Raw genomic sequence first — 23,867 nt, 5'->3', positions numbered from 1 at the left:
GGATGGTCAAAGGGACAGATGAACTAAAAAGACAATTCCTTCTGTAATAATTATATATATATATATATTTGTAATGATTAAGGTTACTTTTTTCTGACCTGACCTGACCTGACCTGACCTGAGTAATAAAAGAAATTTTTGAGAAAAGAATATACATCATCATGAGTTGGGAAAAAGTCAAAACAGATACTTTTATTGAAAGAGAAAATGTTGCATTCACATCTTCAAGTCTGTAAAATCAGGGGAAAAAAGGGATTTAATTGTGTTAATTACAGAAATTATTCTTTGATTATTATTCTCAGGCATGCACCTGAGAATAATAATGAGACTGGTTGACTTTTTATTTGTCAGACCAAACATAAATAACTTCTGATGTGGTGTCGGTAAGCCTGTCCGCAGCTTCTGCAACCATAAACTGTGTTAGGCTTGCGGGAGATCAATAGATGAACTAGATTTAAGAACAGTTGATATTAGCGTGAATGGAAAATGGTGGTACAAGCGAAGGAAAAGGATGAGAAGAAGAACCTGTTGCTCTGCTGCATCTAAATTCTATCATGTTCTTATCCTAAAGGCCAGCATTTGGATTGCTGGATCCCACTGCCACGACTCCTGTGCCACTTCCGCAGCCTGACTTGATATCTGAATCTTCTGGTCTTTGCTCTGGAAGATTAGCTGCTCTTTGATCAGCTGCTTTATTGACGAGCTCGTCGATCTTTCGAAACTGATAAGGCCATCTTGAGTTGTACAGGAATTGACGAAGGTCAAATCTGTTATCTTCAGGTGAGTAGCTCTACAAGCATTGATATTAGGTTAAAATTAGTTATAGCTAGAAGATTTCTTCCACGAAGGAACAAAAAATCTAATGAAGAGGATATGTGATGAAGAATAGGATTACCTCAGCATGATATGAGGGAGTCAACACTGTCATCTTATGCCGATTGATGGAGTAGTACTTGAAGAAGTGTTTTACTTTCTCTGCTACCTCTGATGGAGTTAATTTACCGCACCACTTATGACACAGATTCTGCAAATATAAGCAGCATTCAATTGAGAAAAGCAATGTAGAGTGAAATGTGGTCTATATGTTAGTTGAAATACATAATAAGAAGAGATCTCAAGATCCACCATCCAAAGGTCTGACAATTCACATTCAGAACCTGGAGTCAACCATAAGTTGGATTTTTTTTGTCAGCAGTAGCAAACAAGGATAAATTGGTATGTGTGGGTTCCCATGCCAGAAAAATAACTGTATGATACAGGGTCAGAAGGTGCATGCTTAGACTGGCCTATTTTTGATGCCAGTGAGCATAAACACCTTGAAAGTGAAAGCTGATTGAGAACTCACCACATGATGAGTTGTGTGTTGCCACCAAATACACAATGGCACAAACCCAACCAACCTCCCGGTTGCCATGAGTGTGTCCTACATAGTGCAATACCAGCCTAATTAAGCATATTAGTTCTGCTTGTGAATGGACATGCTTCGAACTCTTGTGATATGAATTGCATGAACTCAATTGAGCTCATTAGTACGGGAACAAAGAACCAATCCGAACTTGATGTCTTTGCCATATAAACTTAATATAAAGTACAGAGATCACTCAAAATCCTTGCTCATCCATACTGCCATCCCCTATCTCTCTGTGACGAACATTATTTTTTTTTCCTTGGTCTCTCCTGCAGCTCAGTACTGCAAGGAGGTCATAGGCCTGGAGTCGGATCTTATGTGAAGTTCGACTGGTTTCGCACACTAGTACATGTTCAGACTTAAACGCGTGAATATAACAAAACTATGTACAAGAGTACTACACAATCTTAATTATAAAATCTTTCTTACATCTGTTGTATATAAACACTGTTTCAAGTTTGAGAGAGCTCAATAAACATGAACAAAGCATAGGGTCCAGCAAGCTCACCTGAAACATAGACACAGGTCCACATCGGAAAATTTTCCTCAGCCTCCCATAAATCGATAATTCCTCATAAGTCATGCCCATGTCCACTTCATCCAACTGATTTACATAGATACCAAATCTTAGTTCCTCTATTTCATAGTTGCATTAAAATATAAATAATACACCATTAGATGAAGGATATGGAGACTACTCCACTAAGGAGGTAAGGAGCTACTTCATAATTGAAACTTGAAAGTATAAAATGTAAAACAAGATGAAGTAAGCAAAAATACCTGGTTATAGTCAGAACGGATAGGCTCGAGTTCTGCGGTTGGAGGTGCTGCTTCAACCTCTGCCAATGAAGGATAGTGAAGATGAATTGCAGTCCAACGTAGAAAAGACCGGAGATCTTGCTTGCTTACACTCCCAATTGGATTTATATCTGCTGAACTGCAGTCATACTTTTGGAGAATTTGCAGAAAAAATTGTCACTAACAAGACACTTCTGTTCATTTGAAAATTATTAGCTTAATAAAATAAATCAAATACATCAAAAACGACTAATCCAGTAGGATGTTCATAAGATGTTCATCATTGAGGAACTTAATGGCAAAAAGCATATATGCCTTTCCAGACTTTTGAAATGTGTCTTCAAGTTTAAGAACGTATGGTTCAAGTTTAGGCCATGATCTTTTGATAATTAAACAAGGTCAACAGCCACAATATTTTAGTGAGCCAAGAAGTAGTAGCTTTCCAACAAGCAAAACAAAATTTTACCTTTGTCAAGTAACCACGTAAACCTTCATCCACATTTGAGCTGCCTAACACAAGAAAAAAGCCAGATTTGCTATGAACCCATGGCATAAGAGATGCTAGCATAAATGCGAGCACCATTCTAACTCGAGCTTGAATATTTTGCAGTGCTAGATTCTCTGTATTGGATCCTCCATCAACCTGTACATTCAAAAGGAAAAACAAAATTTTGCAGTCAGTGATATTTATTTGCACTAATTTTCATTTTTCACATCATAAAATATATTGCACTATATTTAAATCGTGGTATATTTTAAAATAGTAACCTAAAGATAATGTTACTGAAAACAGGAGAAAATGAATTTAACATAATAATGCTTGGTAACAATCACAAGAATGACCTTGTAACGCAGACGCTTTCCTGTAAGAGTTTGAAACAAAGAAAGCAGTGCAGAAACAACACTATCAATATCTACATTTAGGTGCCATGAACCAATTTCATCTGCCAACCTCTTAGCACGAGATCTAGTTGCTTCAGAACTGCATGGTACCCCGACGAAAAGAATCAGCAGCTTAAATAAAAGAGTAACAAATTACTTGGATCAATATGAACGTAAAAAATATCAGTTTCAAGAAATCAATGGAAAAGGGGGTTCATTTGGACCATCATTCAAGTTGCTACTTGGAGGTGGGAAAAAGAGTGTATCCAATATATATCAGCAGAAAGAAGTGCTAAAATTTTTATGATTCTCTGCACAATTTAATAATCAAAAGTGTTTTTCGGATTATTTCCAGATAAATACCTGTTTTCAGTTCCCATATAGACAGTGTAGAATATTCGCTTGGCAAACTCCCTGCTGTCTGTTGGAAACTCACCATTCTTATACTGGCCAATTCTTAGGGCATCAGCTTTTACCTGGTCATCTCCATCTTCAATATCTGCAATGTTCTAACAATTGGCTGATCAAAATGCTGGTGCAGTTCTCAGTCAAACATTATCTTGAATCTTGATTAATGCATTACTTGGAACAAGGATTTTCTTGCTATAGCGTAAGGTATGTAGATACCCAACTAGCAAGTTACAGCTATAGCACACGTGCATGTGACCAAACTACATGTCATAGCACACAACAATCACATTGTAGTTTGTACCAAACCATACCACTCACGTGCATGGCCATATGACCAATAACTATGTACAGTGTGATTGTCATAATAAGGATTTGATAACAATCACATTGTGCCAAACCAAAAGGTAGCAACTATATTAACAGCCTGATTGTCATAATAAGGATTTGATACTTAAAGAAATCATTGAAATTCTAGCATAGAGTGCTACAGTTCAAACTCGGTGGTGTTCCAGTTTAAAGATTGCTTGTACTCAAGATATGGATTCCTAAAAAAATTCAAACTCACATTGGACACCAGAAAGAACTTGGCTGGATTAAGTGGCAAACATGATGACACTAACTATTTAGTACATTCCCTTGTTATTTCATAAAATATATTACCTATCTGAAGTATAGACATGAAATTCCTGCAATAACATTAACATCATAGAACCCACCTTTTATGACAAGTTGGCACATGCAACCAACAATGGCTGCAACAGCAGAACTATCAGCACCACCAGAAAGAGGAAGCAAAAAGCCAGATGCTCCACTTCTTCGTAGATAGTCCCATAACCAACAACTAGGACCTAAAGCAATCTCTTCCTCCGGACAATGATACCTAATCTGTATGTCAAGATATAACTTTTTGTAAACTTCACATAATGCAACTAAACCAATACATTAATAAAAAGCTACAAAACATTCAAAGAAGTTTACATTAATAAGAGGAGTTCTATAAATGTAAATAAATCTGCCAAAATGCACCATGGAGAGAGAGTTCAGATGGAATCCCTCCAAAAGCTTACATATGTACATACCTGATTATTGGAAGAATATGATGTCAAACAAACGTCATGACCTTTACAGATTTTGTTGGAAGCAGAAAAGTATATTTTTTCCAACTTCAGTGAGATACAAGCATGGTTTGCAGTACCGGTCCATACCGCCCGGTACGGGCGGTACGTACCGGTCCGACAGACTTTCGGTACGCGGACCATAGGTTACCGTTCCGACACTGTAGCGGTACTGTAGCAATGTAGTAGTGCTACAGTGCTCGTCACGCCTGAATATACCACTCGGTACACCTGGGTGTACCGAGCGGTATACCGTACCGTACCGGTACCGAGCCCAGGTCGAAACTCCGGTACGGTACGGTATTGCGAACCTTGGATACAAGTACTTAAAAAATAGAAACAACATCCATTCAAATAGATGGTCATCTTTTCTTTCTTATTTCTCTTTTCCTAATTGATATGCAAAATCATACTACAACATTGATAAATTTAAAATAGTTATCATCAGAATTGTCTTAAAAATGAAGCATAAAATTTTAAAATATGTAATTAGTTTCATCCAACCATTAAAAGCTGTCCACCTAGGTCTCGAAAGAGCAACATACCTTGGTGTCAATACTTGCTTCTAAAGCATACATAGTTTCTTAGGAGAAAGAAGAATAAGTTTGTAACCAATTACATGTTTATCATTCTTTGCAAATGGTGGAACATTAAAAGACTTAAAACCATTAAAAACATAAACAATATAAAGGGACCTAACCTCTTATCATGCAAATTGTCTAGTATGGAATGACGAGCTGGCTTTTTCTAGAACTGTCAAAATCTTTGCAGCTACTATGAAAGTGTTCTGTAAATACTGTAAACAAAATAACTATAACATGACAGAATTAAGCAAACATAGTGATAAATACAACTAGCCATAGCTCAATATTTACTTTCACCTCCAAGAAGAACACTAAATCAGATCATAAATATAAGTATCAATAAATTAAAAAGTTTCCAGATGATCAATACTTAATAAAGAGAAGCTAACCTCCACCGGACTACTAGGAACCATTCCTAGATTAAATGCTTGACAAAGTTTGTATGGTGCTCGAACTGAGGGAACATCTTCTTGGTGACTTGCTTGCTCTCTAAAACTACTTGTAGATCCCCGATAACTAGATACCTGTTTTTTACAAACAAGTTAAAATTTTAAAGTGGGAAAAAGGAAAGAACTATAACGAACAATATATATTTTCTAGTGCAATGTGAAACTAAAAGTGGATATGGTTCCATTTTTCAAGAATGGAACTAAGACAAACAATCTTCAGACCAATGTTAGCATCAAGAAATAATATATATGATTGCTCGATATGTAGAGGTGAAAGTGTCTCAGATAATGTGTCTTATATTTCCAAATGAAAGTAATTATGGTTAAATAAATGTGTCTTCATGTGTTCATATTCATATTTAAAATTTACCGTCTGAATTCTTCTGGATATGAATACAAATATGGGTTTGGTTTTATCAATGTCCGAATATGTAAATATGCCTATGTCTTACTTTTACCTATATAATCAAATTTGTGAATATACCTCAATGTTAAATTTGACTATATTAGCAAGGAAAAATATTTAATTGATTTTTTTAGATGGTACATAACTTTTTCTCACAAGGATCAGACACCAGTCAATAAAGTAAGTAAAACCAGTCAATATCCAATTTACTATTATTTTTTCTAGTGATACAAGGTGCTGATACTATACCAATCAAATTCATTACTGAAACTGGAATTAGACAGATATAATTTTTTTGTTTTATCATTCATTTTTTTTTGTCACATTTGCAACAAAGTTTACCTCTCCAATAAATACGATTAAGTAATCCAACATACTATCGTAATCATGTGTTGGTAACATATCAAATTCTGCAAATTTTCACATCTATATCCACCTTAAATCTGATTGGAAGTTGCATCCATTTTATATCCAAAGCCGTATCTATTCATACCAAATAATGTAATTACAAGGTTTAATATCAGACCAACAATGAGTTGGTGTCTGCTGATTAAAAATAAACACAGTTGTGGGCTTCCCTATATGCATTGTAGTTCCATTTCCACCCCTATCTAAACCAAGGTTTTTAATTTCGATGTGTACCATCCAATACGGATGGTACATATCGGTCCGAGAGCCTCTCGACATGCGGACCGTCTATTAACGGGCGGTACTAAAATTTTGGCCTCGTATCGGACGGTAATGGTTGAAATTTTGGCCATTACCAACTTGTATTGGGCGGTAACTGTTGAAACCGACCGTTACCAACGTATATCAGTTTTCAAACGGTTAATTTGACCGTTAGAGGCACCCTAAAGGATTTTTAAATCCTTTTTTTTCCCCCTCTTTAAATTCATTTCACTCTTACACTATCTTAAACTCTCTCAAGCTCATTTTCACTCATAATCTCTCTCTTATTATCACATTTTCACTCTTCTAAACTCAATAAAACAATGATTTATGGATTGGATCACATTATGAACCTTACACAATGCTACTCCTCAAAGTCCGAAAAAAAATATGGCATTATTCTTACCTAAATTACATTAGTTTTGCTAAAACTATACTAAATGTATATTTATTTCTAACTTAAAAACTCTATCCTAACTTTTTTTTTATATTTTCTAGATATTTTCGGAGGGTTTTATACTATTTTAGATATACCGCTCGGTACGCCTCAGTACGTAACATACTGAGCAAGGCTCAATACGTTGGTATGGACTAAAATTGCGAACCTTGATCTAAACCTCTCAATTTCGTGCAACATTAAGATAACAAATTCAATAACCTTGTTTTTGGTGCTAATGAGCCTAGAATATGCCATATGTGTGTGTACACATAAAAATCCTTGTTTTAACCTCTTTGGATTTATTAAAATATTTGACACAAATTAGTCCATGAAACTCTAGCACCAATTTAGACTTAAAAGCCAAAAGCTACTAATGCTAAAACAAACAAAATAAGTGTGAATACAACTGGAACAAATGACCTACTGCATCCAGATCTACAATGGCAGTTGAAACTTCAACATCTTTCAAGGAAAATTGAGACCCCTGAGCAACGATGTCTCCGTTCACAGCAATGCAAGAACATCCATCTGTTAAGAGAACATGTTATAATGACAAGAAGGCTCTAATTCTGGCAGTTCTCTAGCAAAAGAAACCCAATCTGAAAACCAAGAAACACTACAAAATTTTTTTCCCAATACCATAAAAAATACCATTATTTGCAATAAAGATGGCTCTTAGCTAGGACAAGAAATATGAAAAAACAAAGCAACTAAGTGTATTATTTGGTTCTACATAGTTATACAAAAAAGATGCTTTATCGTATAAGAACACAGCCGGTGGAACATAAAAGCTTCAATTTTCAACCACTATGCAAAAAAAGCAAAAAAGTGTCATGAACCCCTTGGCAAAGATCTCATAACTCTTTCTGCTTTATCATGTAAGTGTGAATGATAACAGTACCAAGAAGTGTAACAGGAACTACCTGATAATACCGATACACAACCAGATTGGGTCATGGATCACAGTGTCATAATTACCAGAATCACCCTACCCTATGGGATTGCCATCAACGTTCAATGGCCATTTCACTCCCAATGATCATAAGATCCTGATTGCCAGATTTTTCGTTCCAGTTCCACAAATGTTATTCAAGTTTGTTGACACATTGATTCAAGAAAAGCTAAAAATGACAAAAAATACTTAGACAAGTACAAATATATTAACTAGTTCAAAGGTTTCAAATGTTCTACCACCATTACTTATGGCCAAGTGAGATAAATTACCTAGCAAACCAAAATATCTTACTAATGAAGAAAGCAACTCAAGTGGTTCGGTACATACCATGACCCAATCTAATGAACCAACACCATCCTCACATACCATGAGCCAAGCTAAATGCAAATCCACACAGGCAGTCTTACAAAGATCAGAATACTCCACATTCCAGGAAATTATGCAATGGAATGAGTGGTTCAATCAGCATAATCGAGTGCCTCTAGAAACATTGTACTGACATTGAGTGTCCACAACTAATCCTGTCAAAGATAGTGGACCTTGTTTGATCAACAGTTATATTTTCACTTTTTCTTTTTGGTTTTCCTTTCTCTTCTTTTTCTTTCCAATCCCAATAGCTTGTGTAAGCATATTATGATGTTGGACTGTGTTGATAGCATGTAACATTCTATATACCCAGCTGACACAAGGCACAGAAAGCAAATGTTGATGCCAAAATCAGGTTAAAGATTATCACTATGTTCCATAAATATTTGAAACCACCATAACCAGTAGAGCATGACCAATGCAAAACTAAACTAACAATTACCAAGTTCAAAGAAAAAATAAATGACACACCATAGTAAAGGCGGCCGCCATCGCATCCTTGGTGATTACTGTACATGTAAATGCCTCCACAAAAACGGGTTGCATTTTTTATTGCATCCATTCGAAGATTAAGCTTTCTCAGCTGATGATGACTTCCACTGGCATTCGTAAAAATCTCAACGCCCTTTAATGCTAGTGCAATTCGAGGAGCATTAGCAGTAAAGAGCTCTTCACATGTTTCAGCAGCCACAGATCTGAAAACAGGCGATAATACCAAAACAAGCAGTTCAGGAGTCACAGGCATCAATTATAAATTTATAAAACCTTATAGCGACAGACAGAACGCTTTAGAAGTTAAACGACTACAAAAACAGTCACCAATTCTAACAGAAAATACAGATAATTAATATAACCAGGATAAACAAACTAATTACTGATGAACTAACCATTTCTCCAATTTCTGGACTCAAGGAGTATGAGCAAAATTGTTCTCATATCTAATTGTCAACTCAAAGTGGGTAAGCTTCAGCTAAAATTCTAGATGATAATCCCCAGTAAAAGAGAGACCTCCACAGGAATATCTATGATGGAGGAAAATGATGGGGCAACAATAAAGTTTTGTAAAGTTTGTAAAAAATTGGAAGGAAAAGGTAATGAATAGCATCCAAAAATAGTTCTAATACCAATTTGGAAATGTTAATAGATTATAGAAGTGATTATACAAACATGGGCTATTTGCAAGCAACTTTATGATGAAAAAACTGAAGAAACTTTAAGCAGAAAAAAGAATCACACAAACATGGATTATTCTTCACGGTTACCAAAGATTTAGCAAGTGGATAACATTGATCTTTGACATCTAATCAAAATCATGTGCACCAACAAGAAAAACAGAACACAAAAAGACTACAAAAGTACAAAGTATGCATCATGCTACATTACTAGAAATCATCATCGAGCTGCTTACGCATCTAAAAGCTGGATGTAACCATAGCCAAAGGGTGCTGAATGCTGTGATATGGACTCAGAGACATCTGTCGGGAGTTGGAATTCAATGAGCTTGTCTTTAAAAGTCCAAGCTGAGAACCATCGAAATTCCCTGTAATTTCCATCATTTGCAAGGGCCATCTTTGGGCGGATCATAAGTATCCTTCTATTCAAGCAGAAAACCTGGCAGTTATATCTTACACCTGCATGAATTATAGGCATACCTATACTACACAGTATATCCTCAGTCCAATCGCCTAAAAGAATATCCTTCAAGCATTCCCATCTGCAGCCAAAATGCTTAAACTCCATTAGTAAAAGGAAAATAGGGCTACTAATAATAGCATACTACTGCTCAAGGATTTAAATCTCAGTCCACGTCCGTTACTCATTTTAACAATTAGTTGAACCAATACAAGTACTAGTGTCCCAGGCAATATACCAAACAATATGGTCCAATACCAATCCTCAGTTGAAGCAATAGATACCGGTTCATACATGTCAGTCCAAACAGTATTTGACATCTTGGTTCATACATACGATTTACAAATAAAGATGTTCTTATTGTCATCCCAATTTTTCAGCTCATTTTTCAGATGACATCTAGTGCTCACTATTAAAAAAATGTAATTAAAAATAAAAAATCTCATTATACAAAAGAAACTTACGCATGAGAAACAGTGTCTTGCTCCAGAAAATGATCTTCACAGCCATAACCAGTAACTTCAAGCTCTGGACCTATCCTAATTCTAGCACCCGCTTCTTTAGCCCTCGAGATTGAATCTTTGATATTCTGCAGATTGTTGTCAAAATCCATGGCCCATTGGTTTAGGTTACATGATGCCACCTTCAACAGCCTCATTGTCAAGTTCTATTTTTTGACCCTGACATTAAATCATAATAAGCTAATATCCAATGGAATATTAAAAAATTATTTGATAATTGTTTATATACATAAACAGTTCTTTTCCCATCCAAGATGGTTGATCATCATTTCATATTAAAGCAAAGAAGAAGAGCTAGAAAACATTAGACTTTCATCTTTATTGTGTATCAGCACTGATGTTTATCAAATTAAGGAAAATTCTTATCTTGAAAGCTGGATATAAACAACAAACTTAAGGACAAAAAAGTGCAAGATAAAACAACCTACAACTAAGCAGAAAAGCAAGCTATTTAGGTCCAGTTGAAATTTGTTATCAGTATATGATTCCCAGAATTTTTAACTTGCGGAAAATTCTTGCTTGTTCGCTAGATCAAAGTTTTACAGCTTATGAATTTTCTTGGACGATTGTGCTCAATTCCAAATTCGCAACTTGTAAACCGGAACTAAACACGGAAGCCAAACCCAAGAAAAGCGAAACGGAGTAACTACGATTACAACAGGAAAACAAGTTATTTAGGCCCTGTTGGAACTTGTTCTGCGAACAGGAATCCCAAAAGTTCTTCTTGACCGCCATTTTTTGCCTATTCTATGGATCGAAGGTGCAGGATATGAGTTTGTTTGGATCATTGTTCCCGATTGGGTATTTCCAAACATCACAAGCGGCAAGTAAGAGGAGAGGAGGAGGCTTACTTGAGGTGCGCTGGTAGTGAGCGACAGATCGAGAAATCGCGATAGCTCTAGAGAACCGATTAAAGAAAAGACTTTGACAGATCAATTCAGCTACGCAATGGCGATCGTAACCCTTGAGTTCTTGAAACCCTACTCCAATCTAACGCGGAAGGAGGCAGGACGAGGGATTCCTGGTGGAAATCGAAGAAGCAGGACCGTTCTTATCGAGCTTGGGATTCTCCAGCGCATACGCCACGCCTCCACTCGTTTCTGATTCAGCCTTGGAGGGGTCGTCGACGTCCGCCCCGTCAAGAGGTGCCACAACGTTCGGTCGCAACGAGGAGTCACGAAATGGTGATCCGCACGGTGATTGGGTTCTTGACGATGCGATTCATCACCCGTCAATCCATACCATCCACGACTAACGAACGAGTCGGGAGAGAGGAGAGATGACGATCCCTCTTTGGCGAATGGGAAACGACGGATGAAGCGACGGTGACCAAATTGATCGCGCGAGAAGAAAAGAGAAGGCGGCCGAATCGGCTCGTCATGAGTCTCCACGTTGACTTTAGAGAGTCCAAATCGAATTGTAGTCGTCTCGTTCTGTTGCAGGCATCTAACGCCGGTGAAGATAAGCAACCTCTGCGTCTCTCCTCATGCACGAGACCGGTCAAAGAAGCAAAGTGTACCCTTTATGTGGGCCCCACAACTGTCTCCAATCACAGCACAGGTATCCGTCAGTAGGTTAAGAACGTAGGGAAAGTATCTTTTAGAGGAAGAAAGCATCACCGTTTATGTGGGACCCTCGTTTCAAGCAGTAGTCATTTGACACGTTGGTAACAGAACGTTACGAAGAGGTGAGGCGGGGCCCAAGTCGGGATACTGGGCGTTTCCGGGATGAAATCGACGGTGGAGATTCGCGGTCTCGTTGACTGGAGGAGAAATCCAACGGACAGATGATTGGTTTTATGTATTCTTCAACGGTGGAGGGGTTGGCTGACGGAACGCGACAGTTGATGTCAACTACAGGAGAAAAGAACGGGAGAGTTGAATGTTGATGGCAATCTCAAGACGGTCGACTGTCCGCCAAATCAAAGAGGAGATGAGTACGAAAAGGGGAATCGATGAGATAAAAAATACCCAATTTTGGATTTTGGTGGGATATGTTGTGGGAATAGATGAGAGTTGCCTCTTATTTTTCGCGTGCTTTCTCGTTACTCGAGGTGGTGTTTTCCGCGGTTGCGATGAAGTTTCCACTCCTTGTATCTCGTGCTTTACTGGAGCAGCGGAGTGGAATAGAGACACTCAGGGAACGAGAAAGTCTCGTCCTTTGAGCTCCACGTCCCCAATTTGGGATCTCCAGAGAGCAGAGAGAGGGTTTCTCATGGATTGCTCGCGGTCACGGTCTGCCTCTTGGCCTCGGCATTCTTGGTTAGTGATCAAATTGGGATCTTTTTTGGTGTTCTACGATGTTCTTTGATTGCTTTTTCTTGTTATCTGTTCATTATTTTGGTGACCTAGGTTTTATCATGTATTTATTCTGTACATGTGAAATTTTTAGTCTGCGGATTGATCTTTCTAAGCTCATGTGTCGTGAAATTTTGTCTTTTAGTTGGTTGCTGCGAGTTTGGAGGGTTTTGATGAAGCATGGGGTAAAAATGAGAGATCTTTGGTCTTCTACTATCCTTTCAGTTTATCTAGTATCCTGAAATAGTGGCTTATGGTGTTGGATGGGCTGGTATCATGGAAGTTTGTTGAGGCTCAGTGATGTTTGATTCAGTGAAGTGTAGAACGAATGAACGATTCCTCAGTTTTCTCTTTTATAGGTTATGCATGTGATGATTTCCTTCTAGTTATTCATGGTCCAATTCTGTGGTTGCTACAAGGATTTGCGTATTATGTTTGCTTGTTGATGAATCTTTTGAAGATTATCTTGGGTGGAATTCTTGATTGGTAGGCTGGTCTGTTCTTTCTTCCTCTATATTTATGTTTAGATTTATGAGTGGATTACTACGACTAACTGGATTGTCATTGGTGCAAGTAGTTCAGATTAATTTCTTGTGAATTTTTTAGCTTCATAACTTTTGGTTTCTTAAATGAAAAAGAAAAAGCTTATGTTGGTTGTAATGTCACGAACGGTCATCGTGCACCCACAACATCTTCGCTCAACGAATCGTTTGTTACTTTTGCATGCTTGTACAGATGCTTGGCAGCATATTTTGTCTTGGTTTTGTGTGTTTTTACTTGACAAATGTAAGCAACGATAGTTCACAGCGGTACAGTGTGACCGCTCACCGCGCCAAGCAAAACTACCCCAAAATGGCTCCATTTTCGTGTGCCATGACTTATTTTCTACAGATCGCAGCCGCATGCAAAACGTCAGCCATTTCATCACCCTGGAACCCCCCGAGTGGCATCAGGGGGGATGGGGCTTTGGGGTAGTGTCGGGCATTTAACAATTTTCACAAGTTCGCACGTTAACTTGACAGCTTTGCGCCTGACACCCGGTGAACAGTTGTTGGCGAATTTGCAACTATTCGTTCAGCCTTCTAAAGTCCTTGTTCACAGTGTTGCAGTGTGACCGCTTACCGCACCAAGCAAAACTGCTCCAAAATGGCTTCGTTTTCGCGTGCCACGACTTATTTTCTACAGATCGCAGTCGCACGTAAAACGTCAGCCATCTAAGCACCTTGGAACCCCCCGGGTGGCATCAGGGGGGATGGGGCTTTAGGGTAGTGGTAGGCATTAAACAATCTTCACAAGTTCACACGTTAACTTGACGGCTTCGCGCCCGACACCCAGTGAGCAATTGTTGGTGAACTTGTAACTATTCGTTCAGCCTTCTAAAATCCTTGTTCTCTCCTTCCTCTCTTTTCTCTTACACACCAAGTGTTTGTTGTATTGCTTATAAAGCTTCCCTCTTTGCGAAATGTTAGGAGTTGTCCGATGCTCGTTTTTAAACTAATCAATTTGTTGTTTTACAGGTCCTTCGGGACCTGTACAAGGTTGCAACTAGGTTGATCCTATGCGAATGCATATATCGCAAAGGCGCCTCATGACTTAGGCAATCCCAGCTAAGTCTGAGAAGTTGGTGCAAGGGTGCTTCATGACTTAGGTAACTCTAGCTAAGTCCGTGACTTTACCGTGAGAGTGACTCATGACTTAGGCTATTCCAACTAAGTCCATGACAGTATGTTACCAAATATTTAATCGTGTATAATCTAAAGGAATTATGTTGTCAGAGATTCTTTGGGCTTTATTTGCTTCTGGTTGAGATTTTATTGTCTATCCATATTGGAAGTTAAGTTGCTTGTTCCAATATAAATTGTACATCTTACATTATTAAGAATACTTTTTTCCATGACATAGAGGTAGAATATAGTCATACTATAACTATTAGAATTTTGATCATGCTGTTTTTCTCTAAGTGTTGTGGGTCATGTTTATAGTTTTTCATCTTTTTATGTCAAAAGTTACTTATTTTCTGTAGTCTAGGCCCCTAGGGTTTCATGATTGTGAATGAAAATGAAGGAGCATTGTAGCCAAATTCTACTTTACAGCGAGAGTCAGGTATATGTTTTTGTTGCATAGTTTAGATTAGGATGAAGTTCGTAGAATTATTCAGTATCCTTGTAAGTTTACTTTCTTATTCTAGAGTTTTCTTCTGTCATCTGATATATAATTGATTGATCGTTGTTATTGTTCTGCTTTATATGTGATTTTAGTTTATGCTCATTACTGCATCTTGGGAACTATGCTCACATGATGAGAAATATACGGTAGTATTGGCATCAGAACTGCTTGTTCTTGCGAAGATCCGTTCCTTTATCTAACTGAACATTGGGAAAAAAAAAAGGGCAGCCAGTGGTATTTTTTATCCTGTTGCTTCTATTTCAGAATGGGGAGCAAGTTCGAATTTGAATATCATTGGCCTTGAAGACCAGACCTTCTGGTACTCTATTTAAGAATCTTACAGCAATCACTGAAAGACCCTGAAAACAACCTGTTCTACTCATGGAAATCGACAATATATTGGAAGGGTCCATATGCAGCTTTGCTGGTGTGGAATGTTGGCATCCTGATGAAAACAAGGTCCTGAATCTGCGCTCTCCAATATGGGACTTCAAGGTCAATTTCCTTCAGGACTTGAGAATTGCACAAGCTTGACTGGGCTGGATCTCTCAAGAAACAACCTTTCTGGATTGATTCCTGCGGATATTTCAAAAAGGTTACCTTATGTCACATCGCTTGACCTTTCATTCAACAATTTCTCAGGTGAAATTCCACTGAATCTCTCTGGTTGCACTTATCCCAATTCCTTTATCGCATGCTCCAGTCAAAGCATCAAATTTTTTAAACAACCGCCATTTTTATGGGGCACCTTCGAATTATTGTACAGTGAATTCCAAGAAGGGTAATACTGGGGTAATTATAGGCTCAGCTACTGGTGGTATTATAATGATCATTGTTGTTGTTGGATTTGTTTTATACTTCTGTATGCGTAAAATGCCTTTCAAGAAGAAAGAGACAGACGTAGAAGAAAACAAGTCGGCCAAGTCTATGAAAGCTGACTTTACCCTTCATCTTGTTAATGATCTGAAATTTCAGTTGACGTTCTAATCTAGGATGATGGTTTCTCTTCTTTATCTATGTTTCTATTTTTCTATGCTTGATTTATGTGAAGCTTAAAGGACATATTTCTTATGTATAGGTTTTGATGTTCGATAAGCCTGTATCGAAGATGAAATTGGGTGATCTCATGAAAGCAACAAATGATTTCAGTAAAGAAAACATGATTGGCACTGGGAGAACAGGGACAATGTACAAGGTAACACTTGCAGATGGCACTTCTCTTGCCATCAAGCGGTTTCAGGACTCAGAAATCTGAGAACCAGTTTGTATCTGAGATGACAACATTTGGAAATGTCAGACATCAAAACTTTGTTCCCCTGTTGGGTTATTGTGTTGCCAAAAAGGAGAGGCTGTTGGTGTACAAGTACATCCCAAATGGTATTCTTTACGATCAGCTACATCGTTCAGGTGCTGAAGACAAAAATTTGGAGTGGCCACCAACATGGCTGAAGATTAGCATTGGAGCAGCAAAAGGATTGGCATGGCTTCACAACATCTGCAATCCTCACATCCTTCATCATAATATTAGTTCTAAATGCATCCTATTGGCCAAGGATTATGAGCCTAAAATATCCGATTTTGGACTTTCAAGGCTGATGAATCCTGTTGATACACATCTTAGCACTTTCGTGAATGGCGAGTTTGCTGATCTGGGTTATGTAGCTCCTGAATATCCTCGCACGCTAGTTGCAACACCGAAGGGCGACGTTTACAACTTCGGAGTGGTTCTTCTTGAATTGGTCACCGGCGAAAAACCCACTCAGGTGTCTAATGCTTCTGAAAGTTTTAAGGGCAGTTTGGTGGAGTGGGTGACTTTTCTTTCAAACAACTCTCTTCTTCAGGATGCGATCGACAAGTCATTGATCGGGAAGGACTACGACACTGAGCTACTCCAGTTTATGATGTTTGAAGTGTACCGGCTTCTAAGAGCTATCAGGAAGAAATACCATTTCACTGCAGATGATGATCTTCTTTTGCTGCCTCCAAGTATCAGTGATAATCTGGATGAGCTTATTGTCGCAAAGTAACAAATAAGTCTAGTCGAAATCTATACTGATAATCATGGAAGAACAAGAATGATTACGACAATCACTCATCTTAACGAGAATCCTTAGTAATCTCTTGTGCATCAAGTCAAACAAGTAGCCCAAGGAGTTGTTATTTTTGTCTATCTTATCCTTTGTGCATACTGTTTTGGATAGTTTGAATTGATATTTGCCCTTCCATGCTGAAGAACCACATTTTATATGTAGTTTTGAGATGTAAAATGTAGCTCCCATTTTGTGGCTTTGGTAATGGAAGATGCATTTATTTTCCAAAGTGCATGAGAAAATGTATTGTCCATGTACTTTCAGAGATCGATCTAGATAATATCAAGACCATCATATTATATGGGAAGTAACAAATGTGAGATGGAAATTTATTTATTTTTGGTTTTCTTCTATTTGTACATTATTATATAAAATTTTATGAGCACATCAGATGGTGGCTACACACATCATAGGAGCAACAAATTAATATTTGATTTATCATAGAAAATTGATATAAAACTTAACCAATTAGCCATTAATCAACCATGCAAAGAACATCATTTGAGAAACTAAAACCAGTTGAATTCATCAGAAATGTAACACATGTAAAATTGTTTATTATCTTGACATCTAATTTTGTTTTCGGGCATATTAAAATTAGTGCATCAATAAAATGAATAACACATATGTCACACAAATATTATTACCGCATCATGATTCAATTTGATGGAATAATAACTCGATGATTCTAAATTATTTATTGATATGAAATTAAATCGATATATATATATATATATATATATATTTGTTGCTAACAGTGACAAGCACTAGAGCACAATGGTAGCTCATGTGCATGAAGACGACATGGTCACATGGACCGCAAATGCACCACATCACGGGCCCATCAAAGCCATCACGACAAGCGCAACAATCCAATGGCTACCGTCCACGACCACACCAGCCGTCGATCTGAATATGGGCGGCTGTGATGTCGTCGTATACCCGCGCTATGGTGGTCTCTCTGATACATAAAGGACAAGCATCCGTCGTCATCGGCCTCTTTTGCTCTCTATTCCTTGCATCGGTTAGCCATGTGGATGGGCTGCAGCTCCCGCTCGCTGCTCCATCTCGGTCCGATCTCGTGATCTCGACAGCCGCTGTTTCCTGTGAGTTCTCCCTCCGAATCTCTCGCTTGCTTCGCGGAGTTTGCCCCCTATGCGGGTGGATTCGTGGTTGGATCCGTTTTTCCGGTACCGGTTTTGGTGGATTTGAGGTAAGGAGTAGGGTTTCTTGGAGAATGGATGATGGGTTGTGGTGGTGTTCCGGTGTGTGTTGTGATGGCCTCTGGAATTCGGTGTGGTGAGGCCGGCAATTGGTTTTGTATGTTCTTTAGGGTTTAGTCATGAATCGAAGTTAAAGAGCCTCCCTGCTTGCAAGGGTATGTGCAGAACTCACATTTATGGGAGTCTCGTGCACTAGGCAACCCTTGTTTTTAGTTATAAATTGAGAATGAAGCCCTATGATGTGGCTTGGAGCATTTGTGTGCTTGACTTGGTTGGATTTGTCTTGCTTCTTTCCTTTTCCAGTGTAAGTGTGTTAGTAGATGATGGCGTTGGTTTTGAGGCTGGAGATGCAGATTACTTGCTATTTCTGGCGGTATAGGTAGGTTATCTGAGTGTCCGAAGAAGTGTTAAGTGTAAAATGGAATTTTTTTTTTATTTGAGAAAGTGACGAGTCAGGAGAGGTTGGGCTCTGCTAGAAAGTGATCTTTCTAAGCTTGTCAGTGTAAAAATGTGGTTCTGAAATCTTGATCTTTCAATCCTATTGGAGCTTGTATTAGGTGTCACGACCAGACTTGATGGGATGCTTATCCTTAACCCACTTCGGATGTGGGATTAAACCAGGGTGTTACAATTACTGATAAGATTAGTTTTTTTCTTTTATACAATATGGTAAATATGTAAGACATTTGAATCCAGATCTTATGTCTTGTTGAAGGATATTTAACGAATAATGGTTTCCATGAAAAGCTGCTATGAAGGAATTGTGCTTGTTTATTGTCAAACAAAGATAATATGACTTTATGTACTTAAAGTCCAAACAGAATAAGTGAATGATTTGTGAATATTTGACCTTTTTTTCTTTCTTTTTGATCAGTCACAATTGTTATCAACATATGAACGAGGTGAAAAACTTACACCTTGGCATTCCTTGAATCATCCAAATATGTGTTGGTGTCCTTGGAAATGCCTGTAACTTTTGATCTCATGCTGTTCTTAATAGGTCAAGCTCATAAGAGAAAAAACAAATACACTGGGTTAGAGTAACCCACCAGCTTAGCCTTGCAAGTTTCTAGGTATCCAATTGAATGTTTAGCTAACACAAGGACACAAGTACCAGTGAGATTCTGTGTCTTTGCCTTTTGTTGGTTCAATTCATATTGTGCGGATATGCCACATGCTGTTGTGCCAGTAAATCTTAATTACATGAGTTCTGTAACACTTGAACCTTATCCAAAAATTTCCAAAACTTATCTGAGACTCCTTGAACTGATCATCCCTACAAATCTTTAAAACCCTTTTATGTATGACACCTTGGGATCGGTGCTGGCCATCAATTGGCATGATGTGTGTTATGCAATATGGCTGATACATGTTGAGAGTTAACTACTCGGTGCTAACTTCATGATCTGGCTATTTATTCACAAAGAAGAGGAAATATTGTTCATTAAATAAACAGCAACTTTTAGAGAAACATGAAATATTAAGCAGTCTGCAAATATCATTTATTGTTTTAGTGACCAGGTTTTGCAAAACATTTTTTTTTGTAAAAGAATAATTTGTTAGCAGTCTGCTATTATCATCTACTGTTTTTGCTCTTCAGGTGGTTAAGTGATTACTGTTTCTTTCATCAGACAAATTGCTACTTGTATATGTGCTTTGGTGACTGCTTGTGTCAGAAGTTCTTCAATTATGTACCATATCTGATGCAATTCTGAACATGTTCACTTTGTCTGCTTGATACATAAGCATCTTTTTTCTGCTTTTGGCAGGAACTATGGATGATACACAATCAGTTGCAACACTTTTTGATTCTACAACATCAAAAATACAGCAGTTACAACAGGCATTTGCTGAACTTGAGCGTCACAGTGCCATATCCTTGAACTTAAAATGGAAAGAACTTGAAGAACATTTTCATGGACTCGAGAAGTCTCTAAAGACAAGGTTTGACGAGTTGGAGGATCAGGAAAAAGAATATGTTACAGAAGTCACTGAAGCCCAGCAAATGTTGGAGAAGCAGGAGACTGCCGTTGTGGCCAAGGAGCTTGCATCTCTGGAACGGTTGCAGGAAAAAAGAGATGCTGCTCTATCTGTTTTGTTTGATAAACACGGAACTTCTTCTTTGGAACCTGTTGTTAAGGGGGTGAACAACAGCATGACTGATCTTATTTTAAAAGAAAACTCTGGTGTTGGAGCTGCCAAATCTGGCATGGAAGATGTATGTCCTGCAGAAAAAGGAAGTGTGTGCATTGAGCAACCTACAGAGCTGATGAAACTATGTGAAGAAATGGATGCACAAGGACTACATAAATTCATTTCAGATAATCATAAAAACGTAATCTCTATACGTGAGGAAATTCCAGTGGCATTAAAACGTGCAGCCAATCCTTTCAGCTTGGTTTTAGATTCCTTGAAAGGCTTCTATGCTGGAGAAATTCTAAGTTCAGATGGAAAAAAAGATGTAAGCCTATTGGGCCTGCGGAGGACTTGTCTCATGTTAATGGAATCTCTTGAACAACTGTTGGCTGATGGTGTACCAGATTCCCTTTTTGATAACCAAAGACTTACATCAGATATCAAAGAGAAAGCAAAGGTGATAGCTAAAGAATGGAAGCCAAAGTTGGATCAACTTGACATTGAAGCCAGTAGTGGAAACTCATTGGAAGCACATGCATTTCTACAGCTTTTGGCTACTTTTGATATTGATTCACAATTTGATCAAGATGAAATCTGCAAACTTATTCCAGCTGTTACACGGCGCCGTCAAACTGTTAACTTGTGTCGTTCACTTGGTTTGTCACATAAAATGCCAGGTTGTCCATACATTAATTTGGTCATATTGACATTCGTAGAATGAGATAAGTTATGTTTGTTATAGATGATAATTCAGTGTTGAATTTGCTATTTTTCTCCACGTCCTCATACATTATCATGTCTTTTTAAAACTAGTAGTCTTCCATTTACAACTATTGAAAGATATCACTAGCATCATGTTTAGATCATGATTGTTAAACCTGTGTTCATGATGATAATGGAGAACATAAACAACTAGTCTCATCAATCAATAGTTCGATTTTGCCAAACTTTTAATGGGGATGAATTCTGATGTGAATATTTTTATTAAATTAAAATTCATAAATAGTACCACTAACTAAACAACAATAATAGAATTGTAATATCTCATTTATTTGGGGTCGTCTGCATGAATCTAAATATGTCTTTGTTCATAGTTTCTAATAAAGTCTTTCTAGACCTCCCTTTACCTCTTTTCAATCCATAATTACTAGTACAACATCCATAGATATCCACATGCCATACCATATTAAATAATTGTTCCTCACTTTATCCTCATTCAAAGCTAAACCTAATTGTTCAAAAATAAAAAATATTTATTTTCTTATCTTACCTAATAATTCCTAACATCCATCTAAATATTCAATATTCAAATATTCAGTAATACAATTTTTTTGCATATATTGCTTTTTAACTATTCAACACACATATCCAAATCAATCCAAATCCATTAACATTCATGTTAATGAGATCTGACAGGTTTACCTTAGTTGTTAGGGGCCTAATGCAACCCTCCATCGTTTCATCTGGACTTAGGACCAGTATTGCCGGTGTTTACCACTATATAAAGTAGTCACTGTGATTCCAGGTGTTGCATTGCACTTGAAGTAGTCAATCAGTTTATTTATTTTCACTATTGATAATAATTTTTGGTGAAGTTGTACGACATCTTATTTGCAACAAAGATACATTTGTGACTTACCCAGTTCTGTGCAGTTTGTGACTTCATGTTGTCTCTGAAAGGCAATTATTGAAGGATCAGAGGCAATTATACTAGCTTTTTAAAATCAGTTAGCTTATGTTCGGTTTTAATCTGCTTGTGAATGTTTCCTGCTTCATGGTGACTGCACTTTAGGATTGTAATGTCAACCCAGCTTGATCACCTTTATACTATTTACCCCAGCTTCATGGTGTTTTTCCTTCCCTGGTTATTATTTTTCAGGCTTTGATAAATGAGCTTTTGCAATGTTTTGATTTTAGTGTCCCATAGGATAATATCTCAAGTCCTTTGAGGAACCATGTTACCTTTTTACCTTGTCAGTTAGAGTTTCTTTTGTCACATCCCACTGACATATTTTTGCTTAAAGTCTGTATAGTATCTAATATGTATTAGCACACTGATAATCTGATGCATATAATTGATTCTTTATTTTTCCATGTCACATCTGCTGATTGGAACTATTGATTTGTAGGTTTGATTGAAGTTCTACTGAATAGTGGGAGGAAAATTGAGGCCGTTAATCTTGCCTATGCATTTAAACTCACAGAACAATTTCCACCAGTGCCATTACTTAAAGCATATCTGAAGGAGGCGAAAAAAGTTTCACAGGTCAAAGCTGGAAGCATGTCTCCTGGTGTGCAGGTCTTATTTCTTCTCTAACTTGTTATAATTTTGTACTTGACATATCTTGCCACCTGCAAAATATTTTTGCTTTATCTGATGACTTCTGATTGTTGCTTCTTCTCCGCTTACACTTTTATATTTATCTGACTTGAAGCTACTGAATGTTTCTGTCACAAGTATATGTCAATTTATTTGACTGATTCTATATCAGAATGAAATGAATGAACGGGAACTATCTGCCCTTAAAGCGGTCATCAAATGCATTGAAGAGCACAAACTTGAGGAGCAATACCCTGTTGATCCGCTTCAGAAGCGCATCCTTCTGCTAGAGAAGGCAAAGGCCGACAAGAGGAGGGCTGCTGAAGCTGCAAAGCCGCAAACCAAGAGACCCCGTGCCAATGGCAGCAGTTACCCTCGTATTAACATCATGCCTGACAAAAGCTTCCATCGATCACCCTTTGAGAGGTACCCATACGCATATGATAGGCAGTACGTTTATGCTGCTGAAACTCATCATCCTACGCCAATGGGTTCTGCGCCATATACCATCCCCCGCACACATTCCACGTTCTATGGTAATGTCCACCAGGTCCAGTACCAGACCGCCTATCTTTATTAATGGAGAAAGCTGCAGGAATCATGATATCTTCTAACAAGTAGCTTTTAGTCCTTAGTGTACCTAATATATGTTAACTAAATTTGTAGCCAGAAGATTAGTCTGTTTATTATGTTGGAAGTGTATCACCATGTTCAACAGTTGAAGCTTATGTGTTTATATGCTATCGACTGATTGACATATATTTCTAGTATCCAGTTTGATCGCCTAGGTTTGATTTGGTACTTCGATGCAGTGTCCAACATTTTTGTCTCTACGGTGCTGCTGTGTTTGATCTTAGGGAAATTTTAATCTGTATTGGTATGGTGATCATGATTTTATCTGACCAGAGGAGCTTCACATTTTTTTGGCTGCTTCCAAATATAGAATGCTTTTTGTTTCATTGGCTTTCTTCTTTTTTGGTTGCTTGACGGCAACTACAGC

The 23,867-nt window shown here is 37.7% G+C and overlaps 2 protein-coding genes and 1 pseudogene across 3 annotated transcripts; 2 read left to right on the top strand and 1 right to left on the bottom strand.

Annotated features, from left to right (window-relative positions):
* Nucleotides 1–166: 166 nt before the first annotated feature.
* On the bottom strand, nt 167–11,994 carry LOC135605454 (glutamine-dependent NAD(+) synthetase-like). The gene is made up of 15 exons (XM_065095563.1): nt 11,487–11,994; nt 10,579–10,794; nt 9,891–10,196; nt 8,954–9,177; nt 7,586–7,689; nt 5,588–5,722; nt 4,216–4,384; nt 3,452–3,587; nt 3,050–3,188; nt 2,673–2,849; nt 2,189–2,356; nt 1,917–2,012; nt 896–1,024; nt 526–790; nt 167–402 (listed from the first exon to the last, which is right to left on the bottom strand). The coding sequence occupies exons 2-14, from the start codon at nt 10,770–10,772 to the stop codon at nt 566–568; spliced, it is 2,202 nt and encodes a 733-aa protein (XP_064951635.1). The 5' UTR covers nt 10,773–10,794; nt 11,487–11,994; the 3' UTR covers nt 167–402; nt 526–565.
* Nucleotides 11,995–12,510: 516 nt separating this feature from the next.
* LOC103974034 (probably inactive leucine-rich repeat receptor-like protein kinase At5g48380) lies at nt 12,511–17,417 on the top strand (annotated as a pseudogene).
* A 724-nt stretch (nt 17,418–18,141) lies between these two features.
* LOC135605453 (FRIGIDA-like protein 3) lies at nt 18,142–23,654 on the top strand. Of its 2 annotated transcripts, none has more exons than XM_065095561.1 (4): nt 18,142–18,294; nt 20,181–21,224; nt 22,677–22,846; nt 23,040–23,654. In XM_065095561.1, exons 2-4 carry the CDS (start codon nt 20,186–20,188, stop codon nt 23,445–23,447), a joined length of 1,617 nt encoding a protein of 538 aa, XP_064951633.1. In that variant the 5' UTR covers nt 18,142–18,294; nt 20,181–20,185; the 3' UTR covers nt 23,448–23,654. The 2 variants fall into 2 exon arrangements, with proteins under 2 accessions (XP_064951633.1, XP_064951634.1); XM_065095562.1 differs by having other exon boundaries at nt 18,252–18,401.
* The last annotated feature ends 213 nt before the right edge of the window (nt 23,655–23,867 follow it).

Source organism: Musa acuminata, chromosome BXJ2-2 (assembly GCF_036884655.1).
Source record: "Musa acuminata AAA Group cultivar baxijiao chromosome BXJ2-2, Cavendish_Baxijiao_AAA, whole genome shotgun sequence".
Taxonomy (NCBI): domain Eukaryota; kingdom Viridiplantae; phylum Streptophyta; class Magnoliopsida; order Zingiberales; family Musaceae; genus Musa; species Musa acuminata.
This window is presented reverse-complemented; position numbering and strand designations above follow the sequence as displayed.

Coding starts and splice junctions, on each gene's coding strand:
- LOC135605454 (XM_065095563.1), bottom strand. CDS start 10,772: ATGAGGCTGTTGAAGGTGGCATCATGTAACCTAAACCAATGGGCCATG. Junction 2,850..3,049: donor GAAAGCGTCTGCGTTACAAG/GTCATTCTTGTG, acceptor TTGAATGTACAG/GTTGATGGAGGATCCAATAC. Junction 2,013..2,188: donor TCCGTTCTGACTATAACCAG/GTATTTTTGCTT, acceptor TATGTAAATCAG/TTGGATGAAGTGGACATGGG.
- LOC135605453 (XM_065095561.1), top strand. CDS start 20,186: ATGGATGATACACAATCAGTTGCAACACTTTTTGATTCTACAACATCA. Junction 21,225..22,676: donor TTTGTCACATAAAATGCCAG/GTTGTCCATACA, acceptor ATTGATTTGTAG/GTTTGATTGAAGTTCTACTG. Junction 22,847..23,039: donor GCATGTCTCCTGGTGTGCAG/GTCTTATTTCTT, acceptor ATTCTATATCAG/AATGAAATGAATGAACGGGA.